The sequence below is a fragment of the Hermetia illucens genome, chromosome 5 (genome assembly GCF_905115235.1).
Source record: "Hermetia illucens chromosome 5, iHerIll2.2.curated.20191125, whole genome shotgun sequence".
Taxonomy (NCBI): domain Eukaryota; kingdom Metazoa; phylum Arthropoda; class Insecta; order Diptera; family Stratiomyidae; genus Hermetia; species Hermetia illucens.
Genome location: NC_051853.1, coordinates 4,020,552 through 4,040,111, shown reverse-complemented (window position 1 = coordinate 4,040,111; position 19,560 = coordinate 4,020,552). Strand labels below are relative to the sequence as shown.

At 45.3% G+C, this 19,560-nt stretch overlaps 1 protein-coding gene across 1 annotated transcript; it reads left to right on the top strand.

The window, feature by feature from the left end:
- The first annotated feature begins 2,282 nt into the window (after nucleotides 1-2,282).
- On the top strand, nucleotides 2,283-17,501 carry LOC119657447 (N-acetylneuraminate 9-O-acetyltransferase). Its single transcript, XM_038064358.1, has 4 exons — nucleotides 2,283-2,467; nucleotides 2,560-2,656; nucleotides 15,088-15,843; nucleotides 15,924-17,501. The coding sequence occupies exons 1-4, from the start codon at nucleotides 2,335-2,337 to the stop codon at nucleotides 17,329-17,331; spliced, it is 2,394 nt and encodes a 797-aa protein (XP_037920286.1). The 5' UTR covers nucleotides 2,283-2,334; the 3' UTR covers nucleotides 17,332-17,501.
- The last annotated feature ends 2,059 nt before the right edge of the window (nucleotides 17,502-19,560 follow it).

Genomic DNA, 19,560 nt, shown 5'->3' with positions numbered 1-19,560 from the left:
GGCAAATCAGCAACAGATCAGATTTTCTCTGTGCGGCAAGCAATGGAAAAACTGTTGGAATATGGACAACAGTTGCACCATCTGTTCATCGACTTTAAAGCCGCCTATGATAGCATAGCCAGGATAAAACTGTACACGGCCATGAGAGAATGCGGTATCCCGACGAAATTAATAAGACTGACTAGGCTGACCCTGACCAATGTGCGAGGCCAGATAAAAGCAGCATGATCACTCTCAAGACCATTCGACATCAACAACGGTCTACGAAAAGGGGATGCCCTATCATGCATCCTCTTTAACCTGGCCCTCGAGAAAGTGATCCGTAATGCTGAGGTAAATGGAAGAGGTACGATCCTCTTTAAGTCCACCCAACCACTGGCCTATGCTGACGATATCGGCATCATGGGAAGAACCACCCGAGACGTACAAACTGCCTTCATCCAGATCGAGCAGGCGGCTATTGGCGGGAGATCTTGGGCTGCACATCAACGAAGGTAAGACAAAATATATGGTGGCAACGTCAGCACCGAAGACGAATCAACCAACAACATCAAACCGCACTGGTCAAACACGAAGAAGAATAAGGATAGGAGAATACAACTTTCAGACCGTCGACAATTTCTCTTATCTAGGGTCGAAAATCACAACCGATAACAGCTACGATGAAGAAATCTGCGCACGGTTGTTGTCAGTCAACAGAGCCTATTTAAGCTTACAAAAACTGTTCCGCTCGAAACGTCTCACCATAGGGTCAAAGCTCTTACTGTACAAGACAATAATCTTGCCAGTCCTCATGTATTCCTCGGAGACTTGGGTTCTTAACAAGAATAATTGCGAACTATTGGCCACGTTCGAGAGAAGAATCCTCCGGAGAATTTTTGGCCCCCTACATGAGGATGGACGATTCCGTAGCCTACATAACGACGAAATTTGCATTGTGGATAAAATCCGGCTGAATAGGTTACGGTGGGCGGGAAAGTCCGTAAGGACAAGTCTATAAGTCAATATCTATGGTAGAAGAAGAAGACGAGGCAGACCCTGCCTAAGATGGAGCGATGGCGTAGGTCAGGATGCTAGACAGCTTTTAGGGATATCGAATTGGTGGACCTCGGCGCAAAACCGAGATGTCTGGAGTTCTTTATTAAGGCAGGCCTAGACCGGATACCGGTTGTTGCGCCGTCGATGATGATGATGTGATATCGTAAAATCCGACAATCGAGTTTTCCTCCTTTTATTATGGTATCTACAGAACAACTGGTCCATGTGGGTGTGCGTGTGCATGCGGTGCGGAGAGACATAGCCCATTAGCGCTCAAACGCTATTTGACGGAATATCCCAGATTCACTTTTATATTGCAGAAGTGAATGTGATGCTACCCACCGCAACTGAAATACATCAACACCAAAAATCTGTTATCTAATAGAAGATGGACACTTATCATCTTTTAATAATTTTATTCTAAACTTACGTCCAGCTAATTAATTACAACCGGTGAGAATGCCAACAATACCTGTGCAAGTCTTTCTAGTTTTCCAAAGGATAAACTTTACAGTAAATTTGTTTGGCTCTGAAAAGAACAGTTTGGTGTGCCTAGCGGCATTAAGGCTCCGCCACCAGTCCTTATGAAAAGCTTGTTTCCAGTTTTTGATAGGGACATTGGCCAATGCTACTTCCATTCAAATTGCTGTCTTCAGTTCGAGCATGGGGGAAACTGAATCCTTTTTTTGCTAAGCCAACCGAGATTTCCTCCCCTCTACACCACATTATCAAGTTACCCGGAGTAATTGCACTGTATTGAACCTAGAAAGAGGGCTGAAACAATTCCTACATTCTTGAACGATTTTTTATGTGATCAAACGACTGCTCGCGATGTACCTGTCCTTCAACCATAATGTTTGGCATTTAAAGATCTGAAACATTCGGAATTAATAACACAATGACAACTGCACTACACTCAACTTATCATCAGTCCAGCCAGACTGACCGACTTTATTTAACGCCATACAAATTAAATAGCAGCTTGAAAAAAATATTTGGAATCAAAAGCCTGCCTTGAACGACCCTTGATTTGAAAAGCGTAAATTTACTCTGAGGGCAAAATCCAATTTTGCTGTTAATATTTAACGACATCTTCCATATGCTGTATCCTCTATCCTTCAATAGAAAGTGGAAGCTTCCGGTTGGGACCTTTACTACGAGAAAATTCGCTAGCCATCGTTCATTTCCTACTACAACGATTGTCAAACCTCGGCTATCACCTGCATCAGCTGATCGTCCAAAACGTCAAAGCGACGCAGTTATCAAAACAAAAAGTAAACATTGCCGGTTATCGAGATGGGCGCCGATGGCGAACAATCGAGGGCGGAGTACATAATACAACAACTGAATGCAACCAACGCGAAGAAGGTTGCACTACTCCTCGTCCTCGGGTTCATCGTCTACCACGGTTTGATTCATCTGAGATTCGGTGAGTAGACTTTCGCCCCGCAGTGCGTGCGACTCTGTGCAGCTGAATTACCCTCTATCGACCAAACCCCTGTCTGGAATTTTTCATTGCAGGCTCCGATTCGTGCAAGTGGATTCTGGCCAAAGGACGATTCAAAGGTGACCGGGAATGGCAGCCGTACGGTTGCATGATGCACAAATACTCCCAGACGTAAGTTTCGCCGGCGCTCCCGAACTGTTCAGTTTTTTCTTCACCACCTTTACGCAGTCGATGATTCACAATTACCAGCTTTTACGTTTCTTAAATAATTAATTAACACCAGAGTTTTTTGGGCTTCTGCGGGAAATTAGGGGAAAGGGCAGGGAGATAATGGCGTGAGTGTAGCTGGTGATGCGCCTCAGGTCACGGATCTGTTTCAGTCGAAGACACCGTGAGACGTCGAGTTGAAACTCATACGAAAGTGTTACACTTGACTAAAGATAGAACGAACTAGCGGTTAGGCGTGGTTGGCGCTCTGTGATAGATAACGAAAGATAGTTGCAACTTATATGGCATCGATTTTATCATAGCAAAGAGATCATATGTCCCTCATCTCAGTACCGGCATGGAATTACTCTAAAATGATTTTAATTTCGTTGGGAACAACCTTTGTTATAATCCTCACTAGATTACTAAATATGACTTAGGACAGATATCCAGATGTTGGGAATAATGTTAAATGGTCACAGTTCCACACTCGGGCAAAGTAACTTCATCTTCATCGACGCTTCCATAAGCAAAGAATATGTATTACGTTCTCCTCCCATGGGTAAATTTGAATAATATCCAGATATTTCCACTTGTTCTCGTTAATCGTAAATTTATCTTTGCCTGCAAGGGGACTTCTACTAAATCTCTCATTTTCTGTCAAGGAATCTTGAGAAAATACATCGATTTCATGTAGAGAGGCAGGAAAACCTCTAACCAGAAGTAAAAATAACAAATCGTTCAATAAGTCCCGGGACTAACTATGAAAACAACATTTTATCGGCAAAATTCTTTATTATTCATCAACATAATCTCCTTCAAGGGTTATACAATCATTCCAACGCTTCTCTAACTTTTCAATGCCATGTTTGTAGAACGATTTGTCTTTTGACTCAAACTGAGCCTCAGTGGCAGCGATCACCTCCTCATTTGAGCCAAATCTTTTTCCCTGGAGCATCTTTTTGAGATCCGCAAAGAGCCAGCAGTCGCTGGGGGCCAGATCCGGCGGAGTACGGAGGATGAGGAAACAGTTGGAAGCCTAATTCGCTGAATTTGGTCATCGTTTTGATTGACTTGTGGCACGGTGCGTTGTCTTGATGAAAGATGACTTTCTTCTTCTTCATGTGTGGGCGTTTTTTTCGCTGTTTCGGCCTTCAAACGATCCAATAACACCATGTAGTAGTCACTATTGATGGTTTTTCCTTTTTCGAGGTAGTCAATGAAAATTATAACATTTGCATCCCAGAATACGGACGCCATCACTGCCGGCCGACTGTTGCGTTTTTGGACGCTCCGGGCGGCTTTCACCGGTCGTACGCCATTCAGCTGACTGCCGACTTGACTCTGGAGTGAAATGGTGAATCCATGTTTCGTCCACTGTCACATATCGACGCAAAAAATCCTGTTTATTGCTAGTAAACAGTGCCAAACAGCTCTCCGAATCATTGATACGTTGTTGCTTTTGTTCCATTGTGAGCAAACGCGGCACCCATTTGGAAAAAACCTTTTTCATAGCCAATTTTTGGTGCAAAATAGTAAATGCACTACCAGTTGATATGTTCACCATCTTAGCTATCTCGCGCACTTTCATTTTGCGGTCACCCATCACGATTTTCAATACTTGCTTGTTTTCGGGAGTTACTCCCTCATTTGGCCGACCCGAACGTTCCGCATCATTTGTATCAGCACGACCGCGTTTCAAGTCAGCATACCACCGACAAATGGTTGTTTTCGACGGAGTAGAGTCCGGATAACGTTTTTCAAGCCATTGCTGAGCTTGAACAGTGTTTTTTCCCCATTAGAAAACAATGTTTTATCAACACACGAAACTCGTTTTGGTCCATTTTTTCACGATTGTAAAGGTAGCGTCACTTTAACCACTATAGCTTTCTTGGTTATGTTTCGAATTACATCAAATTTTGACACATCTTATCTGAAGGTTGGTACTTCTGAACCTTGGTATATAAATGGCATTATTAGCACCATCTCTACGCTAGTCCCGGGACTTATTGAACGATGTATTAATTACTAAATATTTTAAATCGAGCTTCCATAGTACGACGTATCATACCAAAACCTATATGAGCTAAGTTTAGTGCCCCCGAGGGCTATCCACTTCTATTATGGGGACATGGGAGATCTCCATAGTCTCTTCTCCGGTGTTATTTTCTGTTACCTGTTCCGTTTGAACAAGACTGCATTTGTTTCATTCCTTTTTAAGGTTTTGTGTAAACTCAAAATCTTATTAAAATCGATTTACTGTCTGTCTGTCTTTTTTTTTTTTGAGGAGGTGGATATCTTCAAAAAGCTCTGGCCTGGGTACGCCACAGTGTGGGATTTTTACGCACTAAAACCCCGACTACCACCACCTGAGATAAGGGAGAGATGGACCTGGTGTTATAAATGTTCATCATTTCGGTTGCCAGGATGTCAATCGGCATCATTCTTGAGATGATGAACGCTGCATCGTCTGAGGCGGTCCTGAAGGCAGAACACACCCTTAGTAATGTTCTTCGGTAAACCGTATTCAGTTTATGTGTATTGCCTAAAACCTGTAGTGCTTTTCCCCAAACTGGGACTGCATACAGCATGATAGAGCTCACCACCCTGGCTATGAGCAGCCTGCAAGTATGCCGCGGGCCTCCTACGTTCGGCATCATCCTTGCCAGAGCCATACTCGTGGTGGATGCACTTTTACAAGTATGCTCTATGTGCTGCTTAAAATTAAACCCTCCGTCTATCATCACCCTCAAGTATTTGACGGCCGGCTTGGAAGTGATGATACGATTCCCGATTCTAATGCAGGCGTAATTTCTTTTGGGGCGTTTAGTGATGAGGATCGATTCCGTCTATTCCTCCGCGAGTACCAGTCCAGCACCAATCCTTAACAACACTGATTACTTCGTTTGAGTGCAACTCAGCATCCTCGAGATGCTTTGCGACCACAACCAGTGCTATATCATCGGCATAACCCACCACCGTGGCTTCCTCCGGAACCGGAAGGTTAAGCACATCATTATACATTATGTTCCACAGTAGTGGGCCCAGTACAGAGCCCTGTGGGACCCCCGCGGAGACAACGTACTCTTTGGGTCCATCATCGGTATCGTACCAGAGTGTCCGCTCTTTCAAGTAGCTATCGATAATAGCGGCGAATTAGGTGGGAACACCAATCGTCGCCAGAGACTTTCGTATAAGGTTCCAATTGGCCGAGTTGAATGCATTCCTCACATCCAGGGTCAACACCACGCAATATTTGCTAGTACAACCCCTTCCGTGAATTGCATTTTCGGCCAAGCCAGCAACCATTTTGATGGCATCAATGGTTGATCTGGCTTTACGGAACCCATACTGCCTATCTGAAAGGGCCCCTTGGCTCTCGACGACTGGAAGTAATCTATTATAAATGACCCGCTCCAACATTTTCCCCATAGTGTCTAGAAGACATATAGGTCTATAGGAGGACGGTTCCCCTGGAGGTTTTCCAGCTTTAGACAGCAGCACCAGCTTCTGCCGCTTCCATGGTGCAAGAAAGATACCCTTCGACATGTACGTTTCGATCAGCTCCGCGAACATATCCGGTCTACATTTGACGGCAAGTTTGAACGCCTTGTTGGGTATGCCGTCAAGACCCGGGGCTTTACTGACGCCTATTCGACTGCAGATCTCCATCAGCTCGTCCCTGGTGACTGGTGGAATCGACGTCACATTCGGGGGGCGCTAGAAGGTGTCAGTACCCCGGTCTTGCTGGGGAAATAACCCCTGGATTATTTTCAACAAGAGTGTAGTGCACGTGATCTGCGGAGACGATCGGCCTCTTAATCGTCCTGTCACGATTTTATAGGCGCTACCCCACGGATTTATGTCCGCTTCCGAACAGAGCTCCTTAAAAAATTTCCCTCTTACACCGCTGGATGGCGAGCTTGAGGTTTTTGCGAGCTTCCATATAGGCATGTTCCTTTTGCCCCTAATCGATCCTACCTATTGCCCTCTGAGCCATTCATCTGGCTCTGTGGCAAATCGATCGAAGGCTGGCAAGTTCACTATTCCACCAATAATTGGGTCTTATAGTGGGGAATGGGCATCTCCTAGGCATCGACGCGTCACATACTTTAGAGATGCTCTGTGTGACATGGAGAGCTCTATCCGTAGAGGTGCCTGCTTTGCTAGGCAAGTCTAGCCACACCTCCATGAATGTCTGCTCATCCATCGCTTTGGCAGACCATCCTGGTGTTCCTCTGGATTTCGGCTTCAGGGGTGCGGGTCTCCTGCCTTGTGACTCCATCCTTAGTTCAAAGATGATTGCCTGGTGGTCGCTGTACGTGAACTCCTCGCTAACTTTCCAGGACATGTCACGTGCCTACGCAGGGCTGACAAAAGTCAAATCTACAATTGAACCAGTTCCCCTTTTCCGATAAGTGTTTTTATCGCCTTCGTTGTCCAGGACCAAATCCAACTGGGCGAATGCTTCTAATAAGCACCGCCCCTTGCGTTATTCTCTTTGCTGCCCTACTCGATAACCCACGCATTAAAATCGCCGGCTATCACCTTTGGACTTCGTCGCCTTGCGTCGTGAACAAGATCGTCTGGCAGATCTTCAAACTCAGGCAGTGTGAGGCTCGGTGGGGCGTAACAGCTATATACGAATATACCGCTTATTTTTTCCCACACAAAGCCTCTAGCCGCCTGACTCATGCTATATTGTATGGCTTGACGACCGCACGCCCATATCGCCGCTCCACCAGTCGAATCTGTGACCCATACACCAGCGTCAAGATTTCTGTACGGTTCACTAATGATAGCAATCTCCATTGCGGATTCGTAAGTGGTCTGCGCAAGCAAATCTTGTGCGACCCTGCAATGATTAAGGTTTATTTGTATTAACCTCATTTTTTCACTGCAGTTAACGCATTTCTAAATTCTGGGCATTTACCACTTCCGGCAATATGTCGGTTATCCCTTCCGTCCTTTTCTTCACACAAAATGCATTGGGGGCCTCTACTGAACTCCTTGGCAATATGTCCTTTTTCCCCACATCTTCGACATCGATCGGACCGATCGATGCCGCTAGTACATGCCTTCGCGAAGTGTCCAAACATTAGACATTTGAAGCACCTTTTTAAAGAGATCTGTTCCCTTAGTCGGCAAATAACCCATCCAATCCGAACCTTCCCCACGGCCAACAACTTCTGCGCTGACTCCACCGGCAGTCGCATTGTGGCCGTTTGAGTACGGCCATAAGCTTTTCTTAGGCTCAGATAGATTCTTCTCTGAATTCCTCCAACTTGAATTGTTCCTTCAAGGCAGTGCAGATCTCTTCTCTGGATGTTACCTCATCGAGATCCTTGCATTGTATATAGACTTCATATTTTTGGAAACGAACCGCGGCATTCTCCCCAAGTGAGTTTATAACTTAGTTACGAAAGCCGTCGGTTTTTCCCACGCTGGATTTTTTTATTCACGACCTTAGTCCAACCATCATTCTTATTTTCTTTCAATTTCGGTTCACTAGCCGACTTTATTACTTTTGGTACTTACATACATGCATATGGAGAAATACACAAAACCTTTCATACCTGAAGCGTCCAGCTTCCGGTTTCCCGACTTGTTTAACATAATAACGTGTTATAAATCGATTAACACCGGCTGCACCCATGAAAAAGTGTCAGATTCTGTCTGAGCCTGAGCGTGCAAGCGAGACCGCGGAACAAGTGATAGTTTAGTTTCTGTAGATCCTCTGCACTTTATTGCTCATCCGTCTGCTGGCATTGCCAGTGCTGCAATATCCTGCCTTAGTGTTTCCCGCCGACATTCCAGACGAGTTTTCCATGGTGGATTTCTTTGGTCACTCAAACCAATAACGCGAAAGCGAATTTTCTGCCCGGCAATCTGACAGTCGTAACTGCACCACAATACACAAGTGAGTTGCAGCAGCGATATATCACCACACTGTCGAGATGCAATCTCATCATTGATTTGAGATAGAATTCCTGGAGATGCATAGAGCCTGGGAATACCTGGTCTATGCAAAGGATCCTGTCGGAGAATTCTATACATACGCTCTTTGGAATTCGTCCCGAACCTCAGCGGAAACCTCAACTAGACGGTGCAGAAGAGTGCTTCGACGAGTACTGAAACTGTTCGCTGCTGTGCGCCGTGGTGTTGTTGATGCCGCCGCCTCTGCCCCCATCGACTCTCGGTCACCAGTTTCCCCGATGACCTCAAGTGAAACACGCTCCCGGATGATGGCTGTTATTGTGTCGCTGCGAATTATAAAGCGATACTGATCTGCGATTCACTGCGCAGTCACGTGCGCGCATTGCGGGAAACGTTCGACGAATCTCTGGGGCAACAAGGGGCGGCAACATGTACCCGCCCCGCCATTATTTCGTAGTAGGAACGGATGATGAATAGGTTCATTTCTTCAGTCCACTTCATCCGCTGCCTATGCGAACCTGCTAAATTGGTCACCACAGATTGTGGCGAAACAGCTGCATCAGGCGCCTAGACGCCGAACCGCCCCACGACTAGCGACTTCGACGCCGTGCTGTGCATTACGGGAGCCCGACCCAGTCACCAAGTCAGCCGACTCCCGCCGGTTATACGTATTGGACCTTAAATTCCTTCTTCTCATAGATGGATTTGCATTTTATACTTAACTGCCAGGTGTGGGGATAACTTCCTCAGTGAGTAATCTACAAGACTGCAAAGTTCCTGCATGTTCCTCACCTACGCCCCGAGACGGTGCGGTGGCGTACAGCTATTCAGACTGAAGCTATCCATCCCTTCTCCTTTCACAACCGGACTTCGGACCGGCTACGGCGGAATTGACGATTATTATTATTATTAAATGCTGATGTCACCGACGTTTTTGTAACTTTGTTGACTCCAAACCTAATGTCTTTAGGGTATGCGCTAGGTTTTTACTTAGTGAATACGTTATTCCTCGATCTTCTTCTGGAATCTGCTCCATAATCATTCGGCTATTGGATATCCATTTACGCATGTTAAAACCACTCATCTTGAGCAGACTTTTTAGATGCTTCGGCAATTTAATCGCCTTTTCCTCCGTTTCGGCACCCGTTGTCATATCATCGACGTAACAATCATTTTCTACGTGCTTTACACAATCCGGAAACCTATCCTAATTTTTTGCTAACTCATTCACAGTTCTTGTATCTAAATAACTTTCACTGGCCTCTCCAAATACCACAGTTTTTATTCGAAAATGTTTTATTACATCCGAAGGAGACAACCGGTAAACTATTCGTTGGAAATCAATGTCCTCGCTGCTCCCTTGCACTATCCTATACATCTTCCCTATGTCTCCATTGAGACCAATGCGATGAGTTCTCCATCTTAGCAAAATTTCAATAATGTCCATTTGAACAGTTCCTACCAGTAGAATGTCGTTGAGTGGCTTGTCAGTCGATGTTTTATTGGGAAGCATTGAATACGACGATCGCTTATAAATTTCCTCCTTAGGCACTTTCTCCATATGGCCCAACTCAAAATATTCGCAGATACGTTTGTCATATTCAGCATGCAAATCTTGATGTTTCATTAGCTTGGCTTCCAATTGATTGTAACAAACAATCACGTGTTTCATAGAAGGAGCCAGCAGATCTTCCTTGAAAGGCAGCCGCACGATGTATCTTCCATTTTCGCCTCTTATTGGGGTCCGTTGATAACGCTCGTCAGTCTTCCTTCCTAGTATGGACTTCTTCGTCGGTATTTCTTCCTGTTCCCAACGGCATTACATCTGACACGTATCCGAAACTTACGACATTGGTTCTCAACAAAACAGTGTGTAGAATGAGTGGTTGAAATATCTAGTATTTTGGTATTCAACAGTAGAAACAATGTCACTAGCACGAGAAGGCATGTATACCTAACTCGATTTGTCTTCTTTTAGCGATTAAGCCAAGTTCCTCGTGTCGTTATGTGGCGGCATAGCGGAGACGTGAACCACAGACTGCATGGCCGGCAGTGTACGCGCCTCCGCCGATGCACTGAACTACCACCTGCATTACCATTCTCCCTTCTTATTCCAATCGCCAGCGAGAGCGAACCTATGCAACTGCATATTCTTAACAAAACGACGGAAAATTATAGAAGTTCAGTTAAAAATGATAATTGTTAATTTCGCTTAAAAATAAAACAAAAATGACAAACGTAATGAGATAACCCAATATTGGTGACCCCGACTATTCGGAAAACAATGACGGACGTACTGTCCGGCAACTTTGTCGCAAATTGCGGGGATTTTCGTCTTAAATGCAACGTAACAAAACCAAAAAAAGTTGCTAATTCATTATTCGTTTATCAGAGCCTGGTACATTGAAAACAACGCAAACAAAGCGGGGCGAAGAAAATCTGACCGCAGTCGCATAAATGCAATTTCAGGCAGTTGGTTCCATGTGTAAGTGCACAAATTCCCGTAGAATTCACTTGCCAACATTGGTCTGAATATCGAAGTCGATGGTAAACGACCAAAAGGCAAACCTAAACAACGGTGGCTTGATACGCTAGATGGGGATTTGAAAGCCTCGAGATTGCACCCAGATCAGGCATTCGATAGAGCCAAATGGCAAAGCCGATCACGACGAGCCGACCCCGCTTGTGAACGGGACAAAGGCTGAAGAAGAAGAAAGAGTATAAAGGTGGGACCTGTTGTTGATTCTCGGCAACCGCGAGTTCTCCACATTTTCAATGAATTCATCTACGGCTTCATCAGACGAGGGATATTCAGTTCGCCTTTCAGACTCTTACGAGAACATAACAACGTCCGTGGTGTGCTTGCGGCTCCACTAACTTTGATACGCACCGTGACTTACACAACTTAGACCAGACCCACCGCCGTTCTCAACATTAACAAATGTTTATAGTCAGAGAGCATGAAACAAGTGCGGTGCAGAGTCGGTCTGGCAACGTGTCTTTAATCACGCGTCCGCCTGGAAGTGCACTGAAACTGTGCAAACGTCCGCAATGCTCTCAGAGTTGTGCCAGCACGGAATCAACTGCTAGTCACGATAACCTTGCCGAATTCAGAGCAGATAACTCAGCAACTTCTGACACACCACAGCAGCAAGTCATTCAATGTCAGTTGCAAATAAAACAACAAGTCATTAAGTAGCAGCGATACGGCATCGGAAAGCAGAACGTGCTTGCAACAAATGACAACAACGAAGCAACGACCAGCCCAAGAAACTGAAGAATTAATTAATTATCGGAGCTGTCAATTCTCCCCGCTCCTCGTCCATGTGCCTTAATACCGCAAAACTTGTGACTGGCTGCTGCGAACTCCTCTCCCATCCGCACTTACGGCTACAGGCAAGTGAACGTAAGTTTCGAATTGCACCGAGCCTTTTCTTGGCGATTCGTTTTGGCTGACATTAGTACCCCCATTTTAGACGCAGACATCCTGTGTTTCTATGTGCTGTTGTATCTGCAAAATAAAGCCTTGGTTGACCCCGCAATCTCTTTAAAGTCGTCAGGAAAAAAACCTGTCCATTATTTTCGAGGACACTGCCGAGCATCGCTTTCGCTCACACCTCCCAAAATATCGCAGCATCACTACTGAAAGTAGTTTCTTCCAGCTGGCTGTTGGTCATATCGACTCCATATAGTCCCTAAACCAAACAACGAATGGAGGCCTTGTGGAGATTACAGTCGGCTGAATGCTCAGGCTATTCCACTCATCCATGACTTTACGCATTCATTCATGAACTGCCGTGTTTTCACGACCTTAGATTTGGCTTGGCGTATCACCAATTCCTGTAACTCCCGAAGACATACCGAAAACGGCTATTTGCACACCTTTCGGACTCTTAGAGTTTACCAGGGAGACATTTGTCTTGTGTAACGCTGCGCAGACATTTTCGAGATTCATTCATTCTGTTCTACAAAACTTGAACTTGTGTTTCATCTACATTAATGATGTTTTGGTCGCCTTTTCTTCCGAATCTGAGCAGTTAGTGGATTTTCAGCATCTCCTTGAGGCCGGGTTCATTCTCAACTTTGAAAAATACAAATTCCTACAAAAGCTGATGAAATCTCTCGGACATATGATCACCACTGACGGAATTCGACTAGACCCAGAAAACTTTGAAGCGATCAAAAACTTTCTTCTGTCAACTATGGCAAAGGATCTGTGAAGGTTCTTGTGCATGTTAAACTTCTATCGTCGTTTCCTCCCTAAGGCTCATCACCAAGCCATCCTCAACGCTTACTTGTCTGGACACAAAACAAAAGACATCCGCGAGGTTGCGTGGTCTACTGAGACCGTCCAGACGTGTGAAACTGTCAAACTACAGCTTGCTGATGCTACACTTCTAGTATTTCCTCGGCCAGATGCACCCCTAGTCGTGTTCGTCGATATCTCACACACAGTGGTAGGCGTCGCTCTTCACCAACGGGTGAACCAAACCTGGCTACCGTTGAGCTTCTTCTCGAAACAACTCAACCCAGCGCAACATAAATACAGCACTTACGATCGTCAGCTACTCGTCGCGTACCACTCTATTGAATACTTCCACTTTTTTTCACGGACCACAAGCCCCTTACATTTGCGCTTAAAAACCCGATAAAGCTCGCTAACTTCGGCAACTGAGCTTCATAATCCACTTTACCTCCTACATCCATCACGAGTCTAGAAAAGAGAACGTCATTGTGGACGCTTTGTCACGAATCTCGGAGGCCACAGTCCCCGCCGCGGTCGATTGTACGGTAATCGCCGTGACGCAGAAAGACGACGCAGAGCCTTAGGACAAACTACAAATACAAGTTCAAATAGTCTCCTATTTTCGGCTCAAACTCTTACTTATTCTGTGAGACCTCATACAAAGGACCTAGGCCATTTATTCCGGCCGATTTTCGCAAGGCATCAGAATGGCGAACCGGCTAGTCACCGGAAAACACTGGCCGTGTTCCATAAACAATAACAGTGCATCGTGTGCCGGAAGTGTAAGATCAACACGCACGTAGAAAAAAAAGTAGGCCTATTCCCTCCGTCGACCAAGCGCTTCCACACCATCCATCTCGACATTGTTGGCCCTTTGCGACACTTCCACGGATATAAATATTGTCCACAGTCAGCGACAGGCTTACGCAGCTACCTGAAGCAATTACCTCTGACTAGCATTGCGGCGCAATCATGTGCCGAGTCCCTCTGTCGAGAATGGATCCCGCGCTTTTGTGTACCCGCCGCAATCATCACGGATCAGGAAATGTAATTTGAGTCTACTCTTTTCTCGGAGTTAGGTAAGCTCCTGGGTTTCAAATGGCAATTGCATACTATCTGCAGTCCAACGGGATCCTGGAACGTTGGCACCAGACGCTAAAGGCCGCCTTAATGGCTTCCAACGATTCGTCATGGTGGCAGTCCTCCTCTACCTTCGCACAGCCCATTAAGGGGGGTCTCCTTGTCGAGACTGAAAGCTTTCGCGAAGCGTCAGGTTTATCCGGTAACAACATTGGCGGAATCACTGCCCGGATTCCCCCGGTGAACCCGCGCGATTTCAGTGAAGTGGCGGCACAGCGGGGACATGAACGGTGGCCTATATCGCCGGTAGTCTAAACGCCGATGCACTGAACTACCGCTGGCGTGGTGCACTTCTCCCTGTTTCGGACCGCCAACGAAGGCGGGCCTGTTTCGAGTCAGTAGCGCAACTGTACACGCGTCGAGTAAATAACTATTTATAAGTACATTATTATAAACTAATTGTAGCTTATTACATTCTGAGAAAAAAGACTCAATTTTACGAGTTTCGGTACCAGAACGATGCACCGTAAAAAATTTTGTTTTCACTCGAAATACCAATTCTTTCTTCTGAATAGGTAGCGGACATTGCAAGTTCCAAACGCGTAGGCCTTTTTCCATTGCCCTAATCGTCGTTGTATTTCCGATCCGATGCGATCCGAGGCTCAACTTTGGGGGAGACGACTTGCAGTTTTGTCCATGACAGATTCAACACATCAGACACTGCCTAACTTCTGTCCTAGAAGTAGCATAGCTGAAGTGGTTACTGGGTGTTGATCGTTCGTTTATATAAAAACGCAAAAATATCATTGCGAATGAAAACCCGCCGAACAAGGTCAAGTTCGCCATCAAGTAGATGGCGGACTCAGGACTGCCTTAATTCTTAAACGAAAATTAAGTTCGGCTTCGGCCGGCTTAGGCGTGAACTTCTTCGACGGATTTTGAAATGCTCTCCTTGTATTATATCGACACTTTTAATCAGTGACGTAGCACATTAAACTCTTTCTCTAGACTGTTCACGGTTGTCTTCTTCAACTTCCATCTGGTGTTAAAACTATTATCGATTGTCACGGATCTATCTCAGCTTTTTCTTTATGAGTCCAAAACATAATATTTTCCGTTTTGCACATTTCAGTGACGCTCGTCGATGTCTGCGCTATCTTGCCTTCTGGGGAAACCAGAACCATGTTGTCTTCATTGGCAACCTTCAAATACGAATGCTCTTTCAGTCATTCATTAATCAGTTACATCCAACCGACGATGACAATGGATCCGTTTTCGCATCCGAGGATAAGAAAAGTGACGAATTCGTGGATTACAAATTGAAACTTCGGGTGAACTACATACGCGCCAACGAACTCTCAGATATAGTCCTCGATGAGTTTGCAAAATACGAACGTGAGGATAGCCCTCCTTCTCTTATAGTTATTGGATTCGTTCACAGTAAATTCCAAAATGGCAACCTGACGGAGAGTCTGCTTCAAGCATATGAAAAGAATTTAACTCGATTAATTCCACCTTTTGATAAGGTGGTGGCGAAAAAATCGCGAGTACTTTGGAGACTACAAGACCGTGTAAATGAAGATAAGCTTCCAGATGAGTGGAAGAACGTACAGAACGATGATATCGATAAGTATAACAAAGTAGCCTACCAAGTTTTCAAGTACACAGCAGCTCAAATTTGGGAATCCTCGAATAGTATAGCCAACGGACTGCTTGACCAGGCGGTCGACGGTTATAAGCTAAGCTCGTTAGCTCTAAGACACAATGTTCAGATTTTGCTGAATATGTACTGCAATGATTATATGAACTTCAACGATGGGACCTGCTGCAGCAGTGCCGAACCATACACGATTTTACAAATCGTTACTTATTCCGTTTTCGGAGTTATGTAAGTATCTCTTTACACTGTCAATGGAGTCCGTTTAACCCAATTCGAGATTCTATCCAAACTCTTCTGTAAACTTTCAGAATTACACTCGCCCTGGGCATTTTCCTCCGTCGATGGTTCTTATATTTCCGCGGAAACACACTCTACATGCCTTTGAGCCAAGGCAGCAATGGAAACGTGGCTGTTGCCACGGATTTCTCAATTCCTATTGTGGCTGCAGCTACCTTGGGCATTATTCTCGCTTACTTTTACCTCTGCGACCGGACAAATTTTTTCATGAAAGAGAACAAATATTATTCCGAATTTAGTTTTTGGATCCCCGTTGGATATGTCTTCGCCTTGGGCCTATTCTTTACAGAGGACAGTCGATTCACGAAGGTCCTGAACAGAGATCAAACTGACGAACTGAAAGGTTGGATGCTCCTTGTGATTCTCATCTACTACATGACTGGAGCAGACCGCGTGATGCCTATCCAAATGCATATCAAAGTGCTTATCAGCGCCTATTTGTTTCTGAACGGATACAGTCATTTCACCTTCATGTGGCAAACAGGCAATGCAGGGATCGTCCGATTTTTGCAGGTCATGTTCAGGACTAATTTCATAACAGTCATATTGTGCTTTTGCATGAACCGTCCATATCAATTTTATTACTTTGTCCCGCTCATATCGTTTTGGATATGCATGGTGTACTTTCTGCTGGCATTGCCGCCGCAAATAACATCGCAGAGTGTCGAAAGTAACGGCTATCACTATCTGTACTTGGTGATCAAAATCGTCGGGATCCTGAGTGTGGTAACAATACTGTATATGTCCGAAGTGTTCTTTGAAAGGATTTTCGTGACCAGACCTTGGAAAGCCTTGTTTGTAACAACTGACGATGACATACACGACTGGTGGTATCAATGGAAGCTGGATCGCTATACCATCACCTACGGTATGATATTCGCCGCAATTTTCCACATAGCTCAAAGGAACAATATCTTCGACGACAACAATCACGGCAACCTGTTTTCTCGGCGTGTTTCTCTGATCGGAACCCTAGCGGCAATCCTCGGTGTCGGATTGTACACTTCGTTCTCATTCATTTGCCGCAACAAGCTGGATTGTGATGAAATTCATTCCTACATCGTTTTCATTCCCATCATTGGATACTTAGTACTTCGAAATATATCGGGTATACTTCGAACGCGCTACTCGACTTTTTTCGCGTGGTTCGGTCGAATCTCACTGGAACTGTTCATTTGTCAGTATCATATTTGGCTGGCTGCTGATAGACATGGGGTTCTGGTGCTCTTGCCGGGATTCCCGACTATGAATATGATCATCACGACATTCATTTTTGTCTGTGCATCGCACGAAGTGCATCGTCTTACACAGGTCCTTTTACCATATGCGATCCCAAGTGATTGGAAATTAGCTTTAAGGAACTTTGCCATTTTCATAATTGTACTCATTCCAGTTGCACGTTCCGATGGAATGTTTTAACTTAGAAAGAAGCAAAAGAAGCAATTTTGAAAAGTTATTATGTATTAGAATAACCGCTGCATGTTTGAAAAGTGAGTCGAATTATTGTGTTTGTTTTTGTAAGTTTTTTGGCTTTTTCGTTGTACTTATATTTTATAAGCGAAATATATTAAATATATTATTACCTAAAATTGATTTTCTTCTTATGATTCGACGCCGAGTGTTATGCGATTCAAACAAGTCCCGTATTTAGCTTATTTAGGGTAGGTGAATGCACTTACGCACAGAGTGTTGGACTCCCGCAAGGGTACGTCGTCGGACTACCAACTAAATACCTCCCCATCGTCAGATAGCTAGCCTGGAACCGTTTGTCACATTACTTCGGGCTAGCTCCCGAGCTCTCCCGCCTTGCGTGATCAGGGAGTTCCTATCGCCAACTGGAGAGGAGAGGCCATCCCTCCCCTCCACCGGTCGAGCTCTATCTTCTTTGCAACGAGAAGAACTCGAGCGTAATGCGCCAGACGACTCAACCTGTCAACTCTCCTCAGCACCTCCTCGACAATGTTGCCTGGCGAAAAATCACCTGTGTTTAAATAGAGCTGCCGACGACTCCCATCCCAACTTCCACAAGAAAAAAAGCATGATGGGCGTCATCCACAACTCTATTGCAAAACACAATCAGGAGATCATGCCGTTCCAATCCTATGCAGATAAGACTGAAACCTCAATGCCCACTTAGCAGCTGGCAATGGAAATAGTCAATCTCACCATGTTTCCGATTCAGCCACGATGCTAAGTTGGTAATGAGCCGCGCAGTCTCTCCGCCTCTAGTCTCATTTTACCAAGAGAGTTGCCACTCGTCTAGTATACGTTGCCGTTCTTCACGAGCAACCACCTCCCTTGCGCTTGTATATGGCTTTACGCTCCTTAGCAAGAAAGACAACGAGGATCACCATCACGGCCGGTTCAGAGAAAATGCGGTAGACAGATGCCACTCGTAAAGCCTCTCGTCTCTGTACTTGTGCAAGGCATTTACAATACTCCTTGCCAAGAGTTCTGTGCAATAGAGCAGAATAGACTGCGTTGAACTCAACAGGAAACGTCGCCTGCTAGACGCAGGATCCCCAATATTTTTCCAGTAATCGACTTCAGGCCGAAACTCCAGCTGCAGCCTTGTCCGCTGCTACTACGAAAAAGCTCATTTTTGTGTCAAGAGTCAGTCTAAAGCTGACTTCTTCGGGTTTTCCAGTGCTAGATTAAAACCATGAGCAATTATCCATTCGCTTACCCGTCGCATTAATATACCAAGTCTGCTTTCCGCCTGTTCGAGAGTGCATCCAGCAACAAGCGCCACGACATCATCTGCTTAACCGACCAGGTGCGACTCTTCTGGCTGTCGAGTCCAAGGAGACTATCATAGAAATCGTTCCAGAAATTCGGCACTGGGATTAATCCCTGCTTTATCTCCGATGTGAGCTCCATTCTCCTCTGACCCTCTATTTATTTATTTAATGAGGACAATACACAGAAAGAGGAGCAAGTAAATGGCATATTTTGCGCTTAAAGCTAGAGAGGGACATAGAGTCAAAGGAACCAAGCTGTAGGGCATTGTAGGACCGGCAAAACCTCGGGATCGGAGAGTGAAAGTAAATCTCGAGCTCGACGAAGGGTACATCAAAAATGTCCGCATTACGTGTGTTATGAGACGAGGCGATACGGAGAGTAATATCCGAGTTGGCGGAGCAGTCCATCAGACCATTGCAGAGTTTGAAAAGAGTACACATATCAAGGAAGATACGGCGTTGCTGTAGGGAGGGGAGATTGAGGGTGCGGAGTCGTGACGGATAATCAACCCGCGGAAGGTTCTTTTTGTAAAAGAGGGTCCGGGTGAATTTGCGTTGTACAGCTTCAAGAGCGCGGCCGTCACGGATGCGGTAGGGGGACCAGACTACAGAGCAGTATTCAAGGATGTTTTTGGCAAGGGAATTGAAGAGTGTTAAGGAGGGCTGGATAGAGGTAAAGTCGGACGAGGAACGTAGGATAAAACCAGACATTTTGGAAGCTCTATTGATGATGTCAACGAAGTGGGAATTGAAACGAAGTTTATCGTCGAATATTACACCCACGTCTTTAAAGGAGGTCAGTAGTGAGAGACTAGGAAAAGGATGATGGGGAGGGTTTCAGGGAATAGCGCATCCAGTGACATTTGTTGACATTCAGTGTTAGCTTGTTGACCGAACACCAACGGGC